The sequence below is a fragment of the Ambystoma mexicanum genome, chromosome 1q, assembly GCF_040938575.1.
Source record: "Ambystoma mexicanum isolate Mex_15411 chromosome 1q, UKY_AmexF1_1, whole genome shotgun sequence".
NCBI lineage: Eukaryota > Metazoa > Chordata > Amphibia > Caudata > Ambystomatidae > Ambystoma > Ambystoma mexicanum.
In genome coordinates, this window is record NC_090922.1 from 193,240,623 (window position 1) to 193,263,273 (window position 22,651).

Below are 22,651 nucleotides of genomic sequence, written 5' to 3' on the forward strand. Positions count from 1 at the left end.
GGAGTCAAAACAGTTGGTACAATCTCGGTCGGCAGTAAAGGTTTCAGAGGATAGATTTCTTCAAAATACCAAAGTCCTACAGCAGCAGTTGCAAAAATAACAATTATCATTATCAAAACACAGCAGTACATTTTCGGGGCCCAGGCACATTGTTCATTGTCCAAGTTGGTCACCCCCTTATTCACAAGTCCAGTGCGGGGAGCAGCAGCGGAGGTGGCAGGCATTGTAGTTCCTCAATCGACGACCCCAATGTTCGTTGCTGGCGACGCTACGGTCGTGCGGTTTCTTAGTCCTTCCCAATCCTAGCCAGCAGAATCCCTTTTGTTCAACAGAACTTTCTTATAAAAACGGATGCACGGAAAAACCTGTGCCGTAGTTCTATTTCTTTCGTCGAAGGGTGTACCTGGTGGTACCCAAAATTGTCTGATCCGGAAATAAAGTGTCGTCACTTCCTGAGGGAAGCGACGTATCGGAGGCGACGGAAGTCGCAGAGCTTGAAACAGTGTTTTCCGGATGTGATTTTTCAAGAGAGTGCAGAGACAAAATGGACTGTTCCCCAAGCTCCTCGGGCTCAGAGAAATTCTCCGACGCACTCACAGCGCTGTTTGCTACTCCAAGATCAGAGACTGTAGCATCAGCAAGGGGTTCTGCTTCTTCTGTAACGTGTGGCGTCGGGTGAGGAAGTTTCTTGACATGCGTCGCGTGGATCCAGTGCTTCTTTCCAGCCACCCGTACTGCTGTCCTGGTGACCAGTAACACCTGGTAGGGTCCCCGCCAGCGAGGCGCGAGACAGGAAGACCTCTCGTAGGCCTTCACTAGGACCCAACTTCCAGGCTGTATATCATGTCCTGGGCCCGTGAACCGTACAGGTAAAGCTGAGTGCACCTGGTGATAAATGAAATACAGGTTTTTAGTTAACTGGTTACAGTAGTCTACAAGCAATACATTTTCCACCTCTCTCAGGGCTTTAGGTTTTGGGAGACCCCAAATGTTAGCAGGTCTCCCCATCACTACCTCAAATGGAGAAAGCCCAGTCTTAGTCTGAGGTGTGGTACGCATAGCTAATAATACAATAGGTAAGGCATCTGGCCATTTCAGTTTGGTATCAGCACATGTTTTCGCAAGCTTATTCTTTAAGATACCATTGTGTCTTTCCACCAACCCAGCACTTTGAGGATGTCTAGCTGAGTGAAATCGTTTTTCAATACATAAAGCTGTGCATATCTGCAAAATTACTGCTGCAATAAAGTGGGGACCATTATCCGACCAAATTACACTCGGGAGCCCAAATCGAGGAAAGAATTCTTTTACCATAATCTTTGCAGTGGTCATGGCGGTAGCATCTTTAACGGGGAAGGCCTCGACCCATTTACTGAAGGCACAAATAATTACAAGAACATATTTCAGATTATTACATCGTTCCATCTCAATAAAATCAAAGTGAATGACCTCGAAGGGAACAGAAGGGGGCCCAAAGCTTCCCCTTGGAGTTACTGTCCCCTTACCAACATTGTGCTGTAAGCAGATCATACACTTCTGGACATGCCTCTTCGCAGTCTCCAGAATCTTGTTATTCACCCAAACTTGTTCTAACATTTTCGTGATCTGCTGGGCACACACATGTGTAGGACCGTGTGCCATCGTAACCATTGCCAATACATATGAATCAGGGAGCAACCATTTTCCTTCGGATGTATCCACCCAACACCCTTCATCATCAAATTTCCCCATTCCTTCAGCCCACCTTTTAGATTCTTCTATTGTGGCATCAGTTTGAATATCTCGCACAGACCCAATACCTTCATCCATTATGTAAGCATCTCTCATTTCCCTCAAGGCATACATGTCCGTGCTAAGGTCTGTGGCCGTTCGTCTGGCTATCAGGTCTGCAAAAGCGTTCCCTTTGCCCACATCATCTATGACCTTATGATGTGCTGCACATTTCATGATCGCTAACTGTTTAGGGAGTGAGAGTGCCGAGAGTAATTGCACTATCAAGGGGCCATGCTGGATCTTGGTCCCATGTGAGGTCAGGAACCCTCTTTCCGACCAGAGCCTTCCAAAGTTGTGAGCCACCCCAAATGCGTATCAGTATATATATTTACTCTACGCCCTTGGGAGGGTTCACAAGCTCGGGACAACGCTATAATCTCTGCGGCCTGCGCGGAGTTATGCGAAATTCTCTTAGTTTCAACAACTTTGCTCAATGTAGTAACTGCATAAGCAGCTGTAGATGTACCATCCGAAAGTTTGAAGCAGGAGCCATCGCAAAACAGCTCCCCTTCTGCATTATCCAAAGGAGTATCTATGAGATCTATCCTGCCCTTCGTTTCTTGTTCAGTGGTATACAGGCAGTCATGTAATTCTTCGTCACTGCAAACAGTGTTTAGCGGGAAAGGTAAGAGTTCAGCCGGATTAAGAACACAACACCTCTTAATTTGGATGTGAGGGGCAAACAGAATTAATTCATACCTTCTTAACCGCGCAGAGGTGAGGTGTTGCGTTTGGGTTTTGTTCAATAGAATATCAACAGAGTGAGGTACCATCAAAATCAAATCATGGCCTAGGACCATTCCCTCACTCTGTTTTACAGACGCGGCAGCAGCAGCGACAGCGCGCAAACATCTTGGCAAAGCACATGCGACAGGATCAAGGGCGGAGGAGTAGTAGCCGCACAGCCTATTCTTCCCTCCGTGTTCCTGTGTTAACACAGCCAAGGCACATCCATCACATTCATGCACAAATAACACAAAGGCCTTGTCATAATTTGGAGTACCCAGAACCGGTGCAGAGCATAATGCGGTTTTGAGAAGCTCAAATGACCGTTGATGTTCCGATTTCCATGGCAGTGGCAGAGAAATGCCCTTCTTCGTCAAAGCCAACATCGGTTTTATCACTAGCGAAAAGTTCGGGATCCACAACCTACAGTAAGAAGCCATACCTATTAAGGGTCTGACTTCCTTCTGTGTATTTGGAACAGACATGCCAGAAATGTGTTTTATTCTTTCAGGTGTCAATCTTCTCCCCTCCTTTGACAGGAGGGAGCCTAAATAGGCGACCTCCTGACAACAATATTGAAATTTTTTAAGCGAAGCTTTATGACCATTTTTAGCTAAATGAACAAGCAACAGTACAGTGCCTTCTTTACAAGCACTCTCGGAGTCTGCAGCTAAAAGCAAATCATCAACATATTGAAGCAGCGTACAAGTAGGTGGCAATTCAAGGGTGTCGAGCTGCTCTTTCAAAGCTCTACTATAAATGCTAGGACTTTCAGTATACCCTTGAGGTGCCCTGGTAAATGTAAATGAGCGTCCCCCCAAGGTGAACGCAAACAGATATCTACTTTCCTCATGTATAGGAATGCTAAAGAAAGCGTTTTTTAAATCCACAACGCTGAAGTGCGTAGCCGTAGCAGGGATCATTGTCAATATCGTCGTCACATCGGGCACAATTGGAAATTGTGGGGCGACCACTCTGTTAATAGCACGAAGATCAATTATGAACCGGTATGGAATTGCATTGTCGCCTTTCTTATATACAGGCAAGATCGGACTATTACACAAACTACCTGTAATCTCCTCGATCACCCCACGATGCACAAAATCGGAGACAATGCATTTCAAAGCACGCTCGCCCTCAACTGATATTTTATACTGCAGAATGCGTGGTAGTTTCACTCCATGTTTCAGAACTATTTTAACGGGCTCAATCTGTAATACCCCGACATCATTGTCGTCTACCGCCCATAAACATTCCAGGACAATGCTAAACTCAGGAGGTAAAGGTCGAATCAAGAACTGAGAATTAGGAAGTTGCTGTGGTGAAACCGTCAGCCGTACTCCATCAGAAGAACAATGAATTACTGCGTTCAATTTCTTTAACAAATTCAACCCCAGCAAATTCTCTCCACAGTTTGAAGTGAGAAGAAAAGGGCAATGGTCCGTAAAGGGACCCAAAGAAACAGACACCGGTGCAGAAACCGGACAGACAGTTGGTATACCAGAAAACCCTACGGAAACATTTGTTTGCCCTGACAGTGGAATGTTTGGAACCCGAGAATGATCAATGGAGCACTTCTGCGCTCCAGTGTCTATCAAAAACTGGTGTTTCCTATTCCCTACTAATAATTCAACGTAGGGGCCTTTCTGATTAACGGGAATAGGTGAAGGTTCCAAACCCTGCTTCGGGAAATCCTAATGAAATAGAGTATCGTCGGAAGGAAGCTCTTCAGAAAGGTAGGCAGCAGAAGGGTGATCAAATATGTTCCTCGAGTCCACACTCGAGGTCTGATTTTCCCGTGAAAAAGGTTGCTGAGGATCTTGTAAAAACTGACCTCTATCAGGGCCCCCTGCTCCAGGGCGGCCCCTAGGTCGTCTACCCATAGCCCCAAACGCACTGTTTGACCTTTGGCGAAGGACGGGGCACTGTGCTCGCCAATGACCTTCCTGGCGGCAATAAGCACATTGATTAATATTGACAGGACCCAAAGGAGCATTTCCTTTTGGGACATACTGACCTCTAGTCTGTGTCGTGCCTCCTCTGGGGTTTCTAACAATTTGCTGTAATAATACTTTGGTTTTCAAATCTCCCTTTCTCTTTTCTATTTTATCCTTCTCATTGTTAACACGGTTCTCATAATACTGAGCCATGTGCAAAACCTCAGATTGAGATTTTGCCTGCCAAGCGCTCTCAGAGGACATAATCTGTGACTGGATGTCAGGCAACAGTCCACGTACAAATTTGTCCACGAAACAACCTTTTCCCAGACTCTGTACCTAAATCCTGTCCACCGAAGTCAGAAAATACCTGCTTGAATCTATTAAAAAATTTGGTGGCGCCTTCAGTTTTTCCTTGGACACAGGCCGTAAGCTTGTCCCAAATAATTCTTTTCTCTGGAATTATAGTTTTTAATTTTGCGACAATTCTATCAGGCAAAGTAAGTATTACCTGTGGTGGTTTCTCACCAGCTGGTCTTTCCCCATCAATCCTAATCATATTAGCCCACGTATCTCCCAACCCTGGCACATCGTCTACTGTCCGAACCTGTTTCCATACATCTACGGGTAGGAGTACAGGAAATAGCAAGTCAATATCACTCAAGGTGAACACAGAAGACTGCAAGACGGACTCTATTTCTTTGTAAAACCCCGTCGGGTTTTTCCTGATATCGGGAACTGATTGTCTAATAGTGTTCACTTCCTGTCGTAAAAACGGGACGTGAACGAATTGTGATACATAATGTGCAGGGATATCCACAGCGGGGGCACCAGTCCCAGCGTTGGCGAGGATCTCAACTTTTGGGACAAAGGTCGGAGGAGCCTCTCTCATAGGCAACTGAGATATAGGTACCTCCAGCCGCTTACTAAGCAACAGAGCCAGGTCGAGCGCTAAGGCAGCTGAAGAAGTATCGGGCGAAAAAGCCCTTTTACAAATCCCCAATAATTCTATGGGGCAACTAACCTTCTTTCTTACACATTCTTCTTGCAGGTACTGTACCATTACCTGAATTACCTTTCTTTGCATTTCTACTATATACTGACTATACGTGTCATATACTTCATCCGGCGGAATCGATGAATCCAAGATCCATCGAACCGCATCTTTAGTACAAATTCGTATTTCCTCAGGTGCCGATCTACGGCACGGAAGGAACCGTTTCTGTACATATATTCTATTGTCTTCGTTGTCCTCATCTCGTGACTTTTCAAAGTCTTTCCTAAACTCAAACAATTTTTCAACATGGCCGTATACTTTCTGCTCTGTGTCCCTCGAAAGTGCCAAAGCATTCAGATCTCTCACTCCTTGTGGAAGATCCGAATTTTGTAATCTACCCCACATCACACATAAATGAGTCCCCAAACCTTTGATAAAAACATTTTTCTCGGGAAAACTATTCAAATTAGATAATGTGGAAAAAACATTAGCTTGATCACCTTTCTCCATACAATGCTTAGCCCATGCAAACAATTCCTGTTTCTTATCTGCAGAAACAGTATTACGAGTGACGATCTTCGATCCTGCACCTGGATCAACTTCAGTCAATACGGGGCCACTCGGAAGCGGAGGTGTAGGTAAATTTAATAAAGGTGCAACTATTGGTGCAGAAGGAAGGAGCGGTGCGATAGGTGGAGGAACAACAACTATGGGACTAGGAACAATAGGTTGTACAGGGGGAACAGGAATAACGGCAGGAACGACAGCAGGAATGGGCAGAGTGCCCAAAATAGGAACATACGGAGGTGGCGCTGAGGCATCAGGCCTGCGTACGTTTAACAATTTCTCAATAAATTCTTCAGAAACATGGAAATCTCTAGAGGGGTAAATTTTCTGGATTCCAAGTGAAAACGCCCTATCCATATTATTAACTGATTCTGAATGTTTTTCTTTATCATATAACAACGCCTTTTCGGCGTTTGTCTTATGACGGCGTGCATGTTTGTCCCTACTTTTAAGCTGCTGTAACGCTTCTTTTTTCCAATTCTGTAAAACATCAAAGGCTGCAGGTGTAGCCTTCTTTTTTAGCAAGATTGATTCTAAGTATTCAATACGGGGGATCTCAAAACTACCGTTGATTGGCCACTGAAATTCAGAGGCATGTCTGGTCTGTCTGTGCCAAATATCATTAAATACTATACTACCAATGCCATACTTACAGTACATAGTACATGCCGGCGACCCCTCCTGTGGTGCTGGGCGGCTAAATTTCAAGGATTGTCGATCGCTGCGGAACAGAGCCCTAAAGCAGCTAGACAATTTCCCAGGCATTTCACAAAAAATTGGTGTTACCTGGTCAATAATTGTGTCTGCAGATACAATACGCCAAATTCAAATTGTCAGGGTTAAATTAAAAGCCGGGTCATGACTGCACCTGACCAAACCTAAGGAGGACCGTACGGTTTATCAAAGAACGTACCTAACGAATTTTACCTTGTGTTTGGTGGTTTCGACAAATCTGCCTGCCTCAAAAATGGACCCTCGTCAAGATGCCGTGTCAGACCACACGACTATCGTCCAAGGATCGGATCGTGCAGCGCTGCCGAGGTATCGCGTCTCGATCGGTCCGGCCCGCAGAATCACACCGTCCGATCCAGGTTCGATAGTCTGCGTCAACCTTCAATGATCCGGCATCAATCTTGAGGGTCCCTATTCGGGCGCCAACTGTGAAAACAAAGAAATTGATATGAGACTGGGAAGCCCAAAGGAAACACACCAACACAGGTTACAAAGGACATACAAAGTGCTTTATTTAAAAGCTACAGCAGTTACCAAAAAGTCAATTGACAAACGGATAGCTATTCGGCTCTCAGAGTAACGTAACAAACTTCAACGAAGGTTCGATGCATTAGTAGAGAGACCGTACATTGGAATACTTGTGCTTTTATACTCTTTATCCAGCTCTGGCCAACCCCCTCGCGGGTTAACCATTCTTAAGACCAGGCCTAGGGTTCCTTGCCAGGTCAATCCCATAATGTATGCATTTTGATCAGTTCCGCTGATACAGTTGTTCATTTACACATAGGTCAGGGATAGAACAAGGTCTTAGTTCGCGACCCTGACAAGTGGCCTGCAGGCATATTACTTATTCATGTGTGCGGAGGTCACAACGGCCAGAATCTCACTCGGAATGTCATTCGGCCTCCATTTTGATGTTCAGGGTGACTTCCACTTTACAAGAGAACCTAAGATGGCAGCTAAATCCAAGATGGCGACTTACACAGTTTTCGTTAAGGTCAAGACTTTGCCGCGGAATCTATTTACACGATATTTTAGACAACTTGGCGTAGGCCAACACACATTCAAATACTGCGATAGGAGGCATAATATTATTTCAATTCCAACAGCGTTTCAGTGGAGTTAAAAACTATAATTGGAAAAGAACCATGATAGCATCGAGCCCTGAAGCACACCCGAGCAACTGGGAAAATGCAAATATTGAAGGTGGATGCTCTTATGTGTTCACCCAAGGATGAGTAAAACTAGTCCAAAGGTGGATCATGAACACCAGTCAAATGGGATAACCGAGTGAACATCAAAAGATACAAATATGGAGAGGGCACCCACAAGTAGGTCTTGGCCATTAACAATGGGGTGGGGTGTTTGTGTGTGGAGGTGGGGGCACAGCTGAGTGTTCTTCATAAACTTGGGATGCTGAGACTGCACTTCCATGAGTAATACCTATAAGTACCATTTCCCTTGGAAAATATTGCATAATGATAGCAGGTGTTAGGACAGTCTCCAGTCTATACTGCGACCCCATCAGGGCATGTGTGCAAAGCCTTTTTCATGTAAGATATATTATTTCTTTTACAGGAAAGGCTGGTTTCCTTTCTCCTATACCCGCCCTCTCCCGCCTGTGGATGCCCTCGAGAAACCTCACTCCAAGTAAGAATATCACTTCTGGGGAATGTGATGCTCAAATCTTAACACTGGCATTTATTTGTACTGCTTGAGAGAGGGGTGTGTGTGTGTGTGTGTTGATGGGCGTAGGGGTTGGTGTGTGTGTGTGGGTGGGTGTGTTTCTGTGGGTGTGGGGGTTGGTGGGTGTGTGGGTGTGTGTGTGGTTGGTTGAAGGGGTTGGTGTGTGTGTGTGTGTATATGTGTGTGTGTGTGGGGGGTGTTATGGGGGTTGCTGGGTGTTTGTTTGTGTGTAGGGGTTGGTGGGTGTGGGTGGGTGAGTCTGTGTGCAGGGTGTAGGGGAGGGGTGGGTGGTTGTTTGCGGTTCCACATTCCTGCCATTGCACTTCTGTGTATACATTTTTAATCATTGTCACTACAACAGATGATGGTCTCAGTTCTGCGCAAAAGGTTCAAAAATTGGAAGAAATCTATCCCTTCTATTACCGAGGACTCACTACCCAATATAATGCACATATCCCATAGCCGTGCTGCCCGCAGGTCATCTTGTGGCATTTCAGCACAGAACCATGACATATTTCCACTAGGAAATACACATTAATGCACCACCAAGAGAGAAATTTGTGGAAACAACTGTGGGCAAAATGCAAAAGCTAAAATGTTTAGACATCCAATGAAATTAACAGATGAGGGCAGATTATTTGACCCATATGCAATGTGTTCGATTGAAATGACATGTTTTGACATTAGACACTAAGGGCCTCATCACGAGTTGGGCTGTAGCCCTTAAATGCGGTGGTAACAGTATTACCGCCGCATTTAAGGGCTGGCCCTATCACGAGTTTGGCGCTAAATCAGCTGTTTTACCTCCAGCTTTTTTCTGGAGGTGAAAATCCCTGTTTTCGGCTGTATTAGAGCCGGCTGTATTAGCCCGCAGTATTAGCACCGAAAATTCCCCATTGGATCCAATGGACCCAATCAGGAATGGGGATTTACAGTTAAGGCCCAACCTGTGATCCGATGGCAATACCACCGGACCAGTCGGTGCTAGGGCTATTACAGTCGGCGGTATTACAGCCTGGAATACAGCCGTACTCGTGATGAGAGTTTGATGTTAAGATTGTGTTTGTGCCAGGATAGTATGGCATGGTGTCCTTCCTATTTCTGGGTCAGCAGGACACAATCAGAGTAGTTAAGTTTGGAGGGTGGCTAATAATGAACAACCGAAGAGGTAAAGAAAAGGCAGGCACCACATCAGCTTTAATGTGGAGTGATGAAGATGCAATCCACATGGCTGTCTACAATGACAGCCTATTCCATGAAACCCTTTGCTAAATGATTTTTTGCCCCTTTTAGTTACATCCATAAGATTTGGGTAGGCCTGTTTTCACTAGAAGACAGTCACATTATTCAGTGCTGTCACGCCAATGCTTAGAAGAGCTCCATGATCTGTTTGTGAAGGCATGCACGTATCAATGTCTAGAAGTCTTCTCGATCTGTGAACGAAGGTGGAAGATGGGGTAGCTTTCTCAGAAGGGTGGTATGTGGGAAGGTAAATTCCTGATTCCCGCTGTAATGACCTCATCTCTTTTCCCCTCCGTTTCAGCTTCCAGTTAAGCAAACTGAACAGCAGCAGCACTGGCAACTTGGACAAGGTGGGAGGAGGCCTGACGCCAGGGCCTGAGAACGCCCAGACTGACGGCATGCGCTACGCCCCCTCACCACGCACCAGCACCTTCCGGCAGAGGCCCTACAGCATGCTCAATCCCGACCTGTCGCAGGTGAGGGGGCCTTCGGCGAGGTCCCGTCCACATGCGCACACCTTGCTAGCGTAAGCTGGACAGGACAGAGGCACGTGGGTTTGGTATGACAGGGACTCAGGCTACCAAATAGTGTGGTGGTACGGAGGAGTGAGAGGGGTCTAGGTGTCTGGCGCTCTGAGCCAGCTGACATTTCAACATTTAGATTAGCGTGGACACTAACAAGCACCTAGGTTAATCTGCGCATACGTCTCTATGGTCACCATGAGAAGTCTGTCTTCCCGTCAATATAATGAATCCACCTGCTCTTAAGGCATTCGCTTCACCTAGAGCGGGCTCAATTGTACCAAACAGGAATGAGGTTCTTGAATCCCCGAAAACGTCTTCTTGGGAAGTTTTCATCCTCTGAGAGAGAGAGAGAGAGAGAGAGAGAGAGAGAGAGAGAGAGAGCGAGAGAAAGAAAAAGAGAGAGAGAGAGAGAGAGAGTGACAGATGCTGACCCCTTATGACCCCTCTCCTTGCTTGTGCCATGCTCTTTCAGCAGTGTTGGGTTCAGAGGGTAAATTCTTAAGTTTTGATTACTAGTTGTTGCCTTATCGACAACTAGTAGAGCAACAACGATTGACAGCTGGGAGGATAGCTCAGGGACAAGGCACTTGTCTTGGAACCAAGACAAAGCCGAGCGTCCCGGGTTTGAAACCCATTCATGTGCTTGAAGGCTGGACTCACGCCATGAAGTGCGATAAAATAACCCAGTTTTTTATATTTTTCATACGGCCAGGGGTTGATGACAAATGTGGATGAATGCACATCCATCTTAGTGATGAGTCATTATTCCCGCCTTTTGAATGTTTCTGAAAATTTGATTTACTTACAGCGATTATTCTGTTTGTTGCTCAGCTACAATTGGTTTCCTTGTGTGTCAATTTAATGGAAAGAGTCCCAGGAGACTAGTCTTGGCAGAACAGTGTCTGTTTCCTTGTACTTTTTTGTTTGAAGCGTGTGCCTGTTTTTTGTTAAGTGCCTGAATGCTGGTTATCATTCGCAATAGTGTGAACTTTATTTCTGTCCTTAAGTCATGGCATGGCCTTTATTGGGATTGTTGAGGTTGGAGTAGGCATAGGACATTCATAAACGTATTGTCTCTGGCAATGCGTGTTTTTCTCTCCAGTTCAGCTGTTATATTTAGCTAGGGTTTCTCTACCACTTGACTCTCCCTTACTGGATATCTTGCCTAGTCCTTGTCAATAATCCTCTCACGGGTGACACACATTTTCTCTTTTCCGCATTCCAAAACCTCCTACTTTCTAATAATTGATCGAGCTTTTTGGGGCCTTGAGAACTTTGGTACAGCATCACCCCATGCAGCCCCATCCCCCAAATCTTTTCATACCTTGACTTATTATATCTGAATTTGGGCTATCAACCCTTCCTATCACTTGGGATTGCGTAGTACACCCTGGCGGGAAGTGGTCATTTCATCCAGCTGGGGCACAACTAAGTGCCGGCTGTTATTTCACTGAGCAGTTCCAGAAGCATGGTAGTGATGGTGAGATACACAGATGTCCGATAGGACCACAGCACATTTTAAAGAGACGATTACTTCCCTGGCATATCCTCAGAGAACGAACGCCGCTTACTGTAGACCAACATAATATACTCTCACGTTTATCCATCAGCAACATCTTCTACCTCCCTAATCCTCCTCCCTGACCCTCTTTACCATCAAGGCTTTGTTAAAGCCTGACAGTGTTGTCAATGGCAGTACAAGTAGCAAACATGGCATTGCGTTGTCTCCTCTCCCTCTGATAATTCCTCTGCCCCTCTCCTTTTTACCCACAACTCTGATAAGACCCGAGAGCAGTGCAGAGCACCAGGCATGCACCCACCCTAACATTCTGAGACCACCACCTACACCTCCCAATGAAGCCTTTCCTCTGAACTACGCACAATGTAAGGCTGCCCGTTCACGGTCAATGCCACGCACCCCGGAGATCATCCCCAGCAAATGCGGCGCTCATTCTACCCTTTGCCGAAATCAGGTCTGGAGGAAGATGTTAGGTGATGAAGTGGCACAACTCTTCCATTAAGAACAATGTGGGTTTTGGTATTTTCTGAAAATCTTTCTTAGTGCCAATTGTGCTTGTAATCAACCACTGGCAAGACATATTTTCTTGATTCAGAGCGAGAGTAGCTTTAAAAACCCTCAATATCACATCGGCTACTTCTCTTCACGGCTGCTTGTGATATTTTGCAGTCGACAACGGATTCTTTTCTGCAACCGCAAGAGCCTCATCAAATGCCCGGAAAAAGAGAAAGGAGCAGCAAGAGCAGCCAACGCAGCCTTTTTATGATATGTGCTGTGTCGCCTCTCTCATGTGCATCCTAAGGAGATCTTGGTAACTGGCATAGATGCAGATGTTGAAGCACTACATGATCATCAGATCAAATCTCTTAGGAAGATTTGGACTTAGAGGAGGCCATGTCCCTTCTGGATCAGAGATCACCAGTTGGGGACACCGATCAACTCAAGATTTCTCCAACTTTGCGTAGGCCGGATGGGGTCCGACTGACTATGAAGGTTTTACCTTCACTGAAGATACTGCTTATGGAGATACAGAGAGTGATGTCTGTACCAACTAAGCTAAGCAAGGAACCTACAGACCTGCTGCCTGCCCCAGCACAGGCACCTTGAAATGTGGCTTGTGTTTTAGTGCCTCAACTACCGAGACCAGGCACGAGCAAATTATCACACCGAGGGTCTCTTCTTCAGCCCTGTGAAACCTTGCCCACAGGGGGTTGAACCGGGCACAAAGGAAGAGTAAGAATCCCTTCTTAAACCCATTCCAAAAGGAGAACTGTCTTCTCCATCGGTATTAGTGGAGGTGTTTGAAAGAGTTTCTGCAGAAATTATCGAATACAAAAAAGCCTAATGAGAAATGACCAAATTGTTTTGGTCGAATTACTTAGGTATTTTTGTTCATTTGTATTAAAAATAGATGTGGGGTGGGGTAAGGGGATGGGTTAGGTAGGGGGAGGTGGGGAAGGGCTTGGATGGATTCCCCCTGCATTATTAAAATAAAATTGATCAAAAATAATTCGGTAATTTCTCAGTAGGTCATTTTTTTTCGATCATTTCATGGTACTCCGATGGAAAGGCCCGATGAGCAAGGACGGTTTAGCTGTACTCATGATGAGGATTATAATTGGGGTGTACGTATAAAATCCATGGATGCTGCACTAGATTTGCTGCTGAAAGACTCTCACCAATAACCTCGTTGCTTTTCATAGCATGACAAGGATGTGCTGCAATCTGTTTGATCTCAATTGTACCACAAGTAAGAAAACATTGTTTCCTGATGAGCCTGATGGAGTATCCAAAAGAATTGGCCCTGCCAATACAATTGTCGACCACATGTGGGAGATTGCCCTTCTCGCTAGTTCTAACCCTGTTTCTGCACAGCGTCTAAGGGTAGGGGGAAAAGACTTTAAGGCACCAGACGACAAACCAAAGTGCTGTGACAAAATGCCTGCTCGACCCTTGCAGTGGTTGGTGGAGTAGTAACATGGCTGGGTGCCACAACCCACTGCATAATGCTCGGCCCAGACGTATTGTGGGGAGTTTCTCCTGGTTACATCTGGCACACCACAGGAAATTCCAGACAAGCCTTGGTACTCTGAGAGCACCATTGCAGTGATATGGTGCAGTATGAAAGCCTTGTAACATAACGTAAAATAACATTTCCAAAAATGGGGCATTTTAAAACAGCCATACCTATTTTATTTTGTATGTATGTTAAAGGTGCTTGAACTGTGCACTGTTGCCACCTGCGTGGTTTCTTGGTGCTCTGGCAGATCTGTAAAGCAAGGGGGAAAAGGGTGGGATGGGTTAGTAAGACCAAGCGGGAGAAAAGAGCAGGAAAGCTGTGATGTGCTGTTGACAGCTTTAGTTCAGTTTACACCGTTCATTGAGCATAGGTGTGTTCTTCGGTCGGTAGCCGCCATGTACTGTTGTGCAAAGCCATGTGTGGTTTGTTTCATTGTTGTGATCTAGTGAAGTGCGTACAGTTTGTTGGGATGTAGAGGTATGGTTGTGTTTAGTTCAAAGTCTGAGATGTGTATGCAGAAAGATGCATTTTTTTAGTATGGTTGGCTAGTGGCAGTACCCTATCCTACCCCCCTCTGTTCTGACTGCCTGTGGCACATATCCCTTCCCCTTTCATGCTTTTTGGTATGCTACAATTAACACTTCTATGTTGTGTGCAGAGGTGTGGGTTCTCAACATGGCTATTTAGCGGCCGCACACCCTCCACCCTCAAAGTTGAGACAAATTGCTGCCCATGTACTTCCCCCCTAGCACACCCAGAGTGCATCAACCACTACCTACACTGGCACCCCCCTGGGGGGATGTGCTATGTGTGCCCCATGGTCCATCAGTTTCTATGTTCGGGACACCTCCCTCTTCATCTTTTTTTGTCTGAGGTCCTCTATCTGTGGTCCAATTAAGTCAAACCCATCTCTCTCCCCTGTTTCTGGTATGACCCTCTAAGGGGACGGGTTCCCCTGGGTCTCCCTCCCATTCTGACTGCTCTCTACGTCCCTGCATTTCACTCCAGTACGGCCTACCCCCTAGTCCTTTTCAGTTGTGTGTTCATTTCATGGTGCTTGGGTTTTGTTCATTTGCTTTCATCCCGTTCTGAGTTGAAGAGCCAGGTTTTTAGAAGACGTTTTCTGAATTTTAGATAGGCTTTGTCCTTTGTGGTTCGTATTTCTCCGTGGAGGGAGTTACAAAGTGTTATGGCAAATCATCAGAATGCTGTTCCACCACGTTTTTTTCCTCGTTTATGGTTTAGGTTCTAGGTGGATGTCGGCCCCAGATCTGGGTGTTCTAGTCGGCTGGTAGATGGTGATTTTCTTTTGAATTAATTCCGCTCCTAGGCCTGTATGTCTTAGGTACATTGTTTTGAAGGTGATTCGTTTTTTGACTGGGTGCCAGTGCAGCATCTTTAGTCCCTTTGTGAGAAGTCTGGCAGCTACGTTCTGTATATGTTGCAGTTTCTTCAGCATTCTAAGGCAGTGGTCGAAGTGTACGAAAAGAAGTAGTGGAACTATGTTCCCTACTGGCCTGCACCGCTCTCCACAGACCCCATCACTGCACCCCATCCCATGCACAATAAAAACCCCAAAACACATGTGCCTGCTCTTTAAGGACATGTCCTGTGCAGTGCACTGAAAGCGCAAGTTCCAACCTCTTCCTGCACATTTATTTTAAAACTAAACCATTCCGGAACGGTTTCTTTATAAAATAAAAGTATAGGAATGGTAAAACTTAATTAAAAGAAGTAGAGGAGCACCACTCCCGACCGTTCCCGCCCACTTCGACCACTGTTCTCAAGTATAAGCTGTTGGCATAGTCTGCCAGGACATGATGAGGGACATGATGGTCAGTGTTTTGTGTGTGAAGGAGAGGAATGGTAGAATTTATTTGATCATGTGCAGATGGAAGCAGTCTTTCTTGATGATCGCATTTACTTGCGGTTCTAGGGTTAGCTCGTTGTCCATTAGGATTCAAAGGTTTTTTACAACTTTGGATGATGTGGGTGCTGGTCCCAGTTCTGTTGTCCATGGGATGTACTGGTTGCTTCCTTGGTTGTTGGCTGTACTCATGATTTCCATCTTGCCCGGGCTGATTTTGAGGTTGTTAGCATTCATCCATTGAGACAATCTATTAGTGTTGTGTTCATCCTTTGGTAATTACTGATTTTGTAGATGATTTGAGTGTCATCTGCGTAGTTGTAGCAAGTGAAGCCGTGTCTTTTGATGAGGTTGATTAGTGGCGTCATATAGATGTTAAAGAAGAGCAGGGATGAGGGTCCTTGTGGAGCTCCACAGGTGGTGTCCCACGGTGCAGATTTGAATGGTTTTATCCATACTGTTTCTGTTCTTTCAGACAAGAAAGATTCAATCCAGAGCAGTGCCGTGTCAGTGATCTCGATTTCTTCCAGTCTCTTGATGAGGATGTTGTGGCTGACTGTGTCAAATGCTACAGAGAGGTTGAGTAGTGTTAGTGCTGAGTTTGTGTTGGCGTCTGCGTTGGTCTTTATGTCGTCCCATATAGAGAGGACTGCCATCTCTGTCCCTCTCAAGGGTCTGAAGCTGACTTGCGCCTGGTCCAATAGTTGGTGATTTTCTACATGTTCCAGTGTTTGTTCGTAGACATAGGTCTCTAATAGTTTTGATGGAGGGGAAATGTTTGAGATCAGACTGTAGTTTGAGAGGTCTTCCACATCTCCCGTTGTATCCTTGATTTCTGTCGCATGTTTTTTATTCTTTTTAGTGTCCCGTTTTGTTCTTGCTTTCATCTTGGTGTGGTCTTGTTGGCGAATTTCCTCATTATTCTCAGGATTTGGGATTTGAACTGTTGGGTCTGTTTCATCATTGGCTAGGTTTCCTGTTGGCTCCATGACTTTTCTGGCTCCTCTCCTGTATCTTGTTGCCGTTGCTGTAGGTCCCCCTCTAGTTCTGATGATGTATGGAATGAAGATTTCTTTTCCCATCTTTCTCCTTCTGCATATTTCTGTCCTTTTCCTGTGCGGACCTGGTATCCTGCCGGTGTGTCTAGCATTTCTGGTGGTTGTATGTTGCTCTAGCGAGTGGTCCCTCAAGAGGTATGGTGTTAGGGATAATGATGTTTGTCTTGTTTTGGAGTTTGTTCTATTTTCTGTTGTGCTTATAGGTGCGTGCTCTGTTGCTGTGTTGGTATTTTGTGGTGTGGTGGTCTGGTGCGGTTCCATTTCGTTTATCCATTCTCCTAGTTTTCTCTTACATTGTCCTGTTCTGTGCATGGTATATTCTGTTCTTTTTAAGTCTTCTTGTTTTTGGGAGTTTGTGTTATTGTGGTTGGGCCATCTGGCTTATAGGGGCCGTTGCCCACCTATGACACTTTTCTGAGCTTTTGTTGGGGTTGCTGTTGTCTTTTTTGTTTGTTTAGTTTTAGGGTCCCCTTTTAGTTGCAGCTTTCTGGTTGTTTCTTTTGTCTGAAGTTATTTATTTATTTTATTTATTTGTAATGCGCCAGTAACTCGGAAGTCTCGGGGCGCAGAAACAAGGACACGAAGGACAAAACATATATATGACGGGACAATTCTAACTAGGAATATCCCAGGAATCGGTGAGTCAGAGGTGGCATTATTAGTCAAAGAGGTGATATTATTGTCAGCGTGGGTGGTGGTGGGGGGGTTGCTTTCTGCGACTCAGTCTGGGTCCGATGGTTTTCAGATTGGGTTGAGGAAAAGGTCCAAGTGGGGCGGTGCTGAGAGGTGGTTCCTGAAAGCGCTCTTTGATGGCCTTTCCCTTTGGGCTGTCTTTGAGGTCTACACTCGTCTTATTATTTAGGAGCAGGTAAAATTGGGGCCCCTTATTAGTGGGAGATCTAGTTCTGGAGTACTTTGGCTCAGAGCTCAGTTGTAATGCTAGTGAGAGGGCAGAACTGAATTCAGCAGTGGTGTGGGGAGAATCCACAGAAAGAGCACAGTGCAAGAGGGGAGACACCTAGAATTGGAGAAACAGTGATTGGGACGGACACCCAGAAGTGGAACAAAGCAACCAGGGGAAGAACACCGAGATTTGAAAAACAGGAGCAGGCAAAAAAATCTCCTAGACTTGAGACTTAAACCAATTGTGAATGTGGTCCTCTGTATTAGTTTATTTATGGGACCCTTTTATGACACACAATGCAGAACTGAAATGTAATGTGTGTCATAGTGGAAATTCACAAAATAAAAGGAGATGTTGGCATAATATTTCTACAGTCATTCTTATACAATCTGATACCGACACAAAACTACTTGTGTGGGTACTGTGTTTTCGACCTCCCTTCCTCTGAAAATGCACCATCAGACACTGTAGGAAATAGGCCAATGTCAAGGGGTCATCCGTTAGGAGTCTATAGTCCAGGCCTACAATTTTCATTTTCACCTTGCGGTAATATAACGTAACCTCATGATCGTCGCAACGTTGTCACCCCTGCCCCTGCCTCATAATACTCTATCACTTAATACACTACATACAGCACAACTAGGGAGACTAAGCCATTCCTCCCCCTCCTGCTCCTAGCTTTGAAGTAGTTGTGTCTATTTGTAGGATGATGTCTGTACCCCGCTTGTAAAGCTCAAAGAGCCCAGTAGCCCACATTCATCTCATCGTCTCATTTTCAGCTAGTGGATCGCTGTGTTCATCAGATCCATGCTTTAACTGTTCATGCTAATGGACCACAGGTGTTCATGCTGCTGAAGCAGGCAGCACACAGGCTAGGGCACTGGCAAACTCCAGTGTAATAACGCCATATTTCCCCACGTCGAAAGGATGCAGCATGCACACCCTAGCTTTGTCCTTCTTAACCCATTGAACCTCACCCTGTTATCTTACATTCTGCTCATATTTCAGCTGCTTATTCTTTTAGTCACTCATCCATGCCTGATAGGAAACAAGATGGCCCCTGTGGCCTCTTGCTTTCTTTCGCCTGTTACCGTGTTTTCCTGAAGTCCCGGCAAGCCCTGACTCTGTCCCTTCCCCCTGACTGGCTGTTGGGTGGAAGTTCCATATATGGTATTGTGGAGAAGTCCAGGCCAGACTGGCTGGGGTCTTCCCAATGACTGTATGTTGTGGGTATGCCCATGGGGTGGGACCTGGGTGAATAGAGTGTGTGATTAATACGGATTTCATGTTATGGGTGTCTAGCAGCTAGTGGTTGACACAATGACTGAGACAGCCCTGCCCGAAACTGGTATGAATGCAGTGTGGAGTGCTGGATGGCAGAGTGCTTGTCCGAATCCACATTCCGTGTTGTGAGTGTCTGGATGTAGAAGAATGGCCTGAAGGCACTGTGAGCCTGATTGGATTCCTGACTGCCTGAATGCCCTTCTGAAATATTGGTTGCCTCAGTGTGACCCAGCAGAGTGAATGGGAGATCAACAGTATATCTGTGGGCCTCTCACTGATGGAAATTGTTCAGAAGCTGAAGTTGATACTTGATGCTTGACCTTTAAGCCCGCTGGAAGAAGAATAATTGCTGCTGCTGTTCTTTGCTAATCTGAAAGCTGCGTGACTGTCAAGGAACTGATTCAAGAGGGGACCTGGCTAGGAGACCTCTTCCAGAGCTACGAGGGACCATCGTGCACCAGCTGATCTTTGCCAATGCTCCCTGGACGCCAGACCCTCGAAAGGCTGCCGACCGGAGAAGGGGACCAATCACAAAGTGAAGTACCCGGACATTGAAGTCCATTACCGTCGCTGACCGCTGTTGCCGACCGGAGCCGCAGTGCTCCTTTGCCTAAGACATTTGATTGAAGTACTCCCTTGCTCATCATCGTTGACCATTTTCATCCTGCCGGAGAAAGTCAAGGCCGCTGACGACTGAGGAGAATCTGCCGGTGGGTTTCCTGCCACCCGAAGACCTGAGAGACGCCAACGAAGGTACTATAGCCAGCTCTGGTTACGTCCCATTCGCCGATGCCAGATGCGGACGACCTGACGCCCTTGCTGGGCCAAAGTTCTTCCTTGACTCTTTGCAGCAACGAACACACGTCGTCGAGGCGCACCGCACATCTCAGCTTGCAGGACGTTTTCGACCGATCGTCAACAAGCACCGCAAGAACCGAAGCTGCTGCCGCAATGACAGTCTTCACTCTTTTCTTCACAGACTCTCGCCGAACCGTGGCTCCTGCCTTGAAGGGAGTGCATTCAAGAAGGTTCCGGCAACGGCTCATCAAAGATTTCCACAAAACCAAGTACTTTGGGGTTTTGGAACTTTTAGAAGGACTCAAGACTATATTGAGTATAATTGTACTGGGCTTGTCAAATACGCTTTATTTACAGGTTGCCCACGTGGGGGGATCCTCACACCAAACTGTGTCTAGGTAGACGAGAGACTGTTCTGCCATTGTTCGATTTGACTTGCATTCTTTCTGTGGTATATCGTTGATTCATTTTACGATCTGATTCATATGTCATATGAACTGTTAGCAGTTGATGCTTTTCAAAGGAATCGATAGTTAAGAGTGGCACCACGTAGCCCTGTATATATTTGCCATTATAGTATTGCCAGTGTACAAAGTGTGTTATTGTGATTGTGTATATAACCTACAACCTTATTTATATAAAGACTGTGTTTACACTAACATAGTGTGTGGACATTCCTTTGGGGGTGAGTGCGTGGGGACTACACTGTACTTAAGAACCAGCCCGCATCACCTCCTGAGAGCTTAAGCCTTGGTTGCTCGACCACGATACCAAAACTTAGAATCTTGGCTGTGGTGCTCTGTGCCACTACTCTGCCATATAGAGAGCAGGAGTATGGATACCCCCCTCCGGTGCTTTACACTCTCATAATGTTTAATTTCACCGTTATAGTGTCATGTTCTGGGGTGCACAGAAGCACATGGGTTAACCAACAAACCAAGCTTTTTCCATCACCAGTAGATACATTTGCCTAGGGGGGGCTACACTAATATGGTGGGGGCAAGACACTGCTTGAAAACTCTTACTGCGCATACATCAGGAAAAGACTTGCTGATGTGTCTGAATGTCAAAAGTACAATTAGCCCCCTAGGGTGAGGTACTGGCCTATTTGGAGGCCAGGAATGTGAGCATTCTCTCCCAGCCTCCTGTACCCCACCACAACCCCCCGGTCACCTGGGTTCACACCATTTCTTTTGTAGCCTCACCCTTGTGGGCCCTTTGGTGGTCCCGATGCCCTTCTCTGGACGCTACCTCCACCCCAATGTTCTACCCCACCCACCTTGCCTGTAGCTTCGGACAGCCTCCCCACTAGCAGTTTTGCTCACCCATCATGACAACCATGGAAATAGTTAGATATGTGCACCATTTACTCTTTTTCATGGTGGCCAGCTTCCTAGGTTTGTTAGGGCAATTAGGCATGCACAGTAGTCACATCTCCACTTTTACTAAATAAGTTCTTAGCACCATGCAGTCACCCTCTGGTTTGGGGCCTACTATACGCTTGGGCTGGCGATTCATTATTGGACTATGTCTGCTCTGGAACATATCAGTGACAGCTTTATTCACCAATAAAGCAATATGACCAAGAATCAGACAATTTATGTGAAAGATGCCATGAACACAGAATGCCTTGTTGTAAAGGGTCTATTTGAATAACAGACTGCACACCACGCAGGAGAAATAGCTATATCCCATTCAGTAATGGACTCGCTAAGCTTGCCTGTCCTAGACATCACCCCATTCCTTGCCCTACACCCTTCCTACCTTCCCTACCTCCTTTCTCCCACAGCGCATCCATAGACCCTATTACTAAAATGAGCGTTACTTTAGGTAATACCCACGCAGCCTCGTTACAGATGACCACTCTGACAACATCCTAAACTTGCGCAGTTCAATTGAACATTGCCCTGTAGCCTACCCCATCATCATGACCCATAACGACAGACTAGGTTGTAGACTCCCTACCCCACTTAGCAAAATGACCACGAATCATATCACTAAAATCATCAATAAAAACACCATTGCAAACTCTGTGCCACTCAAAGGAGCCTTACTCAATGTTAGATCCCTTTTGGCCCACCCTACGGAAATTGCAGACATCATCTGCTCAGCAGACCTGGATTTCGTAGCTACCACAGAAACTTGGCTCCATACTGCAGCAGGCCCCTCTCTATCTCTTGCAGTTCCAGACAACTACTCCATCCTCAGGGCCGACAGATCGGATGCCCGTGGAGGAGGTGTAGCACTCATTTTCAAATCCTCGCTTGACATTAGACTGGTGACCACCCCTCCTCTAAAGTCCTGCGAATATTTATCCATCAAAATTCAAACTTCCCCCAAGAACTCCATTACCTTGGACCTATTATACAGACCCCCTGGGGCCATAGGTTCACTTGAAGAAGACATAACCACCCTCATAGCCGAAAAATCCAAACCTCTATCACAGAATATTATCCTCGGTGACTTCAACCTGGGTTATAATGACCCTCATGACATTCCAGCTTCCTCCATCGCCAATGTACTTGGTGAACACAACTACACTCAACTTAACACCTTACCCACACATCAAAAAGGCAGAACCCTAGACTGGCTTGCTGCCCATAACTGCAACATCATCTGCAGGGACCCACAACCACTGATATGGACTGACCACTTCCTACTCTCATTCGACATTAGTACTAACAACCCCCTCCACAGACAACACCCGCCTGCACCAGCATGCCTGACGAGAAACAAACGGTACATCACCGCTGAAGCCCTCATCCCACTGGTTCTACCTACTCTTAACATGATCCCTAACACGTCAGACCCTACCCTTCTAGTAGACACCTAGAATAACGTCATGACCAATGCTATTGACCGTGTTGCTCCAGTAAAATTATGTAAAAGTAAACCTAAAGCACACCTCAATTCTTGGTATACTCCAGAACTCAAAATACTAAGAAAAAATAAGTCCAAAATGGAAACCCTCTGGAAAAAGAACCCTTCCGCGGAACAAAAAGTCAATCTCATAAATG

At 45.9% G+C, this 22,651-nt stretch overlaps 1 protein-coding gene across 3 annotated transcripts in view; it reads left to right on the forward strand.

Annotated features, from left to right (window-relative positions):
* LOC138526452 (BAR/IMD domain-containing adapter protein 2-like) overlaps positions 1-22,651 on the forward strand; it is a 451,265-nt gene that overhangs the window by 395,533 nt on the left and 33,081 nt on the right. For 2 of the 3 annotated variants that reach the window (XM_069637231.1, XM_069637221.1), the window contains exons 11-12: positions 8,311-8,382; positions 9,962-10,136. In XM_069637231.1, the coding sequence (XP_069493332.1) occupies positions 8,311-8,382; positions 9,962-10,136 (247 nt within the window). Of the gene's footprint in view, positions 1-8,310; positions 8,383-9,961; positions 10,187-22,651 lie in introns of all 3 variants that reach the window. The other variant, XM_069637240.1, reaches the window with a different exon arrangement.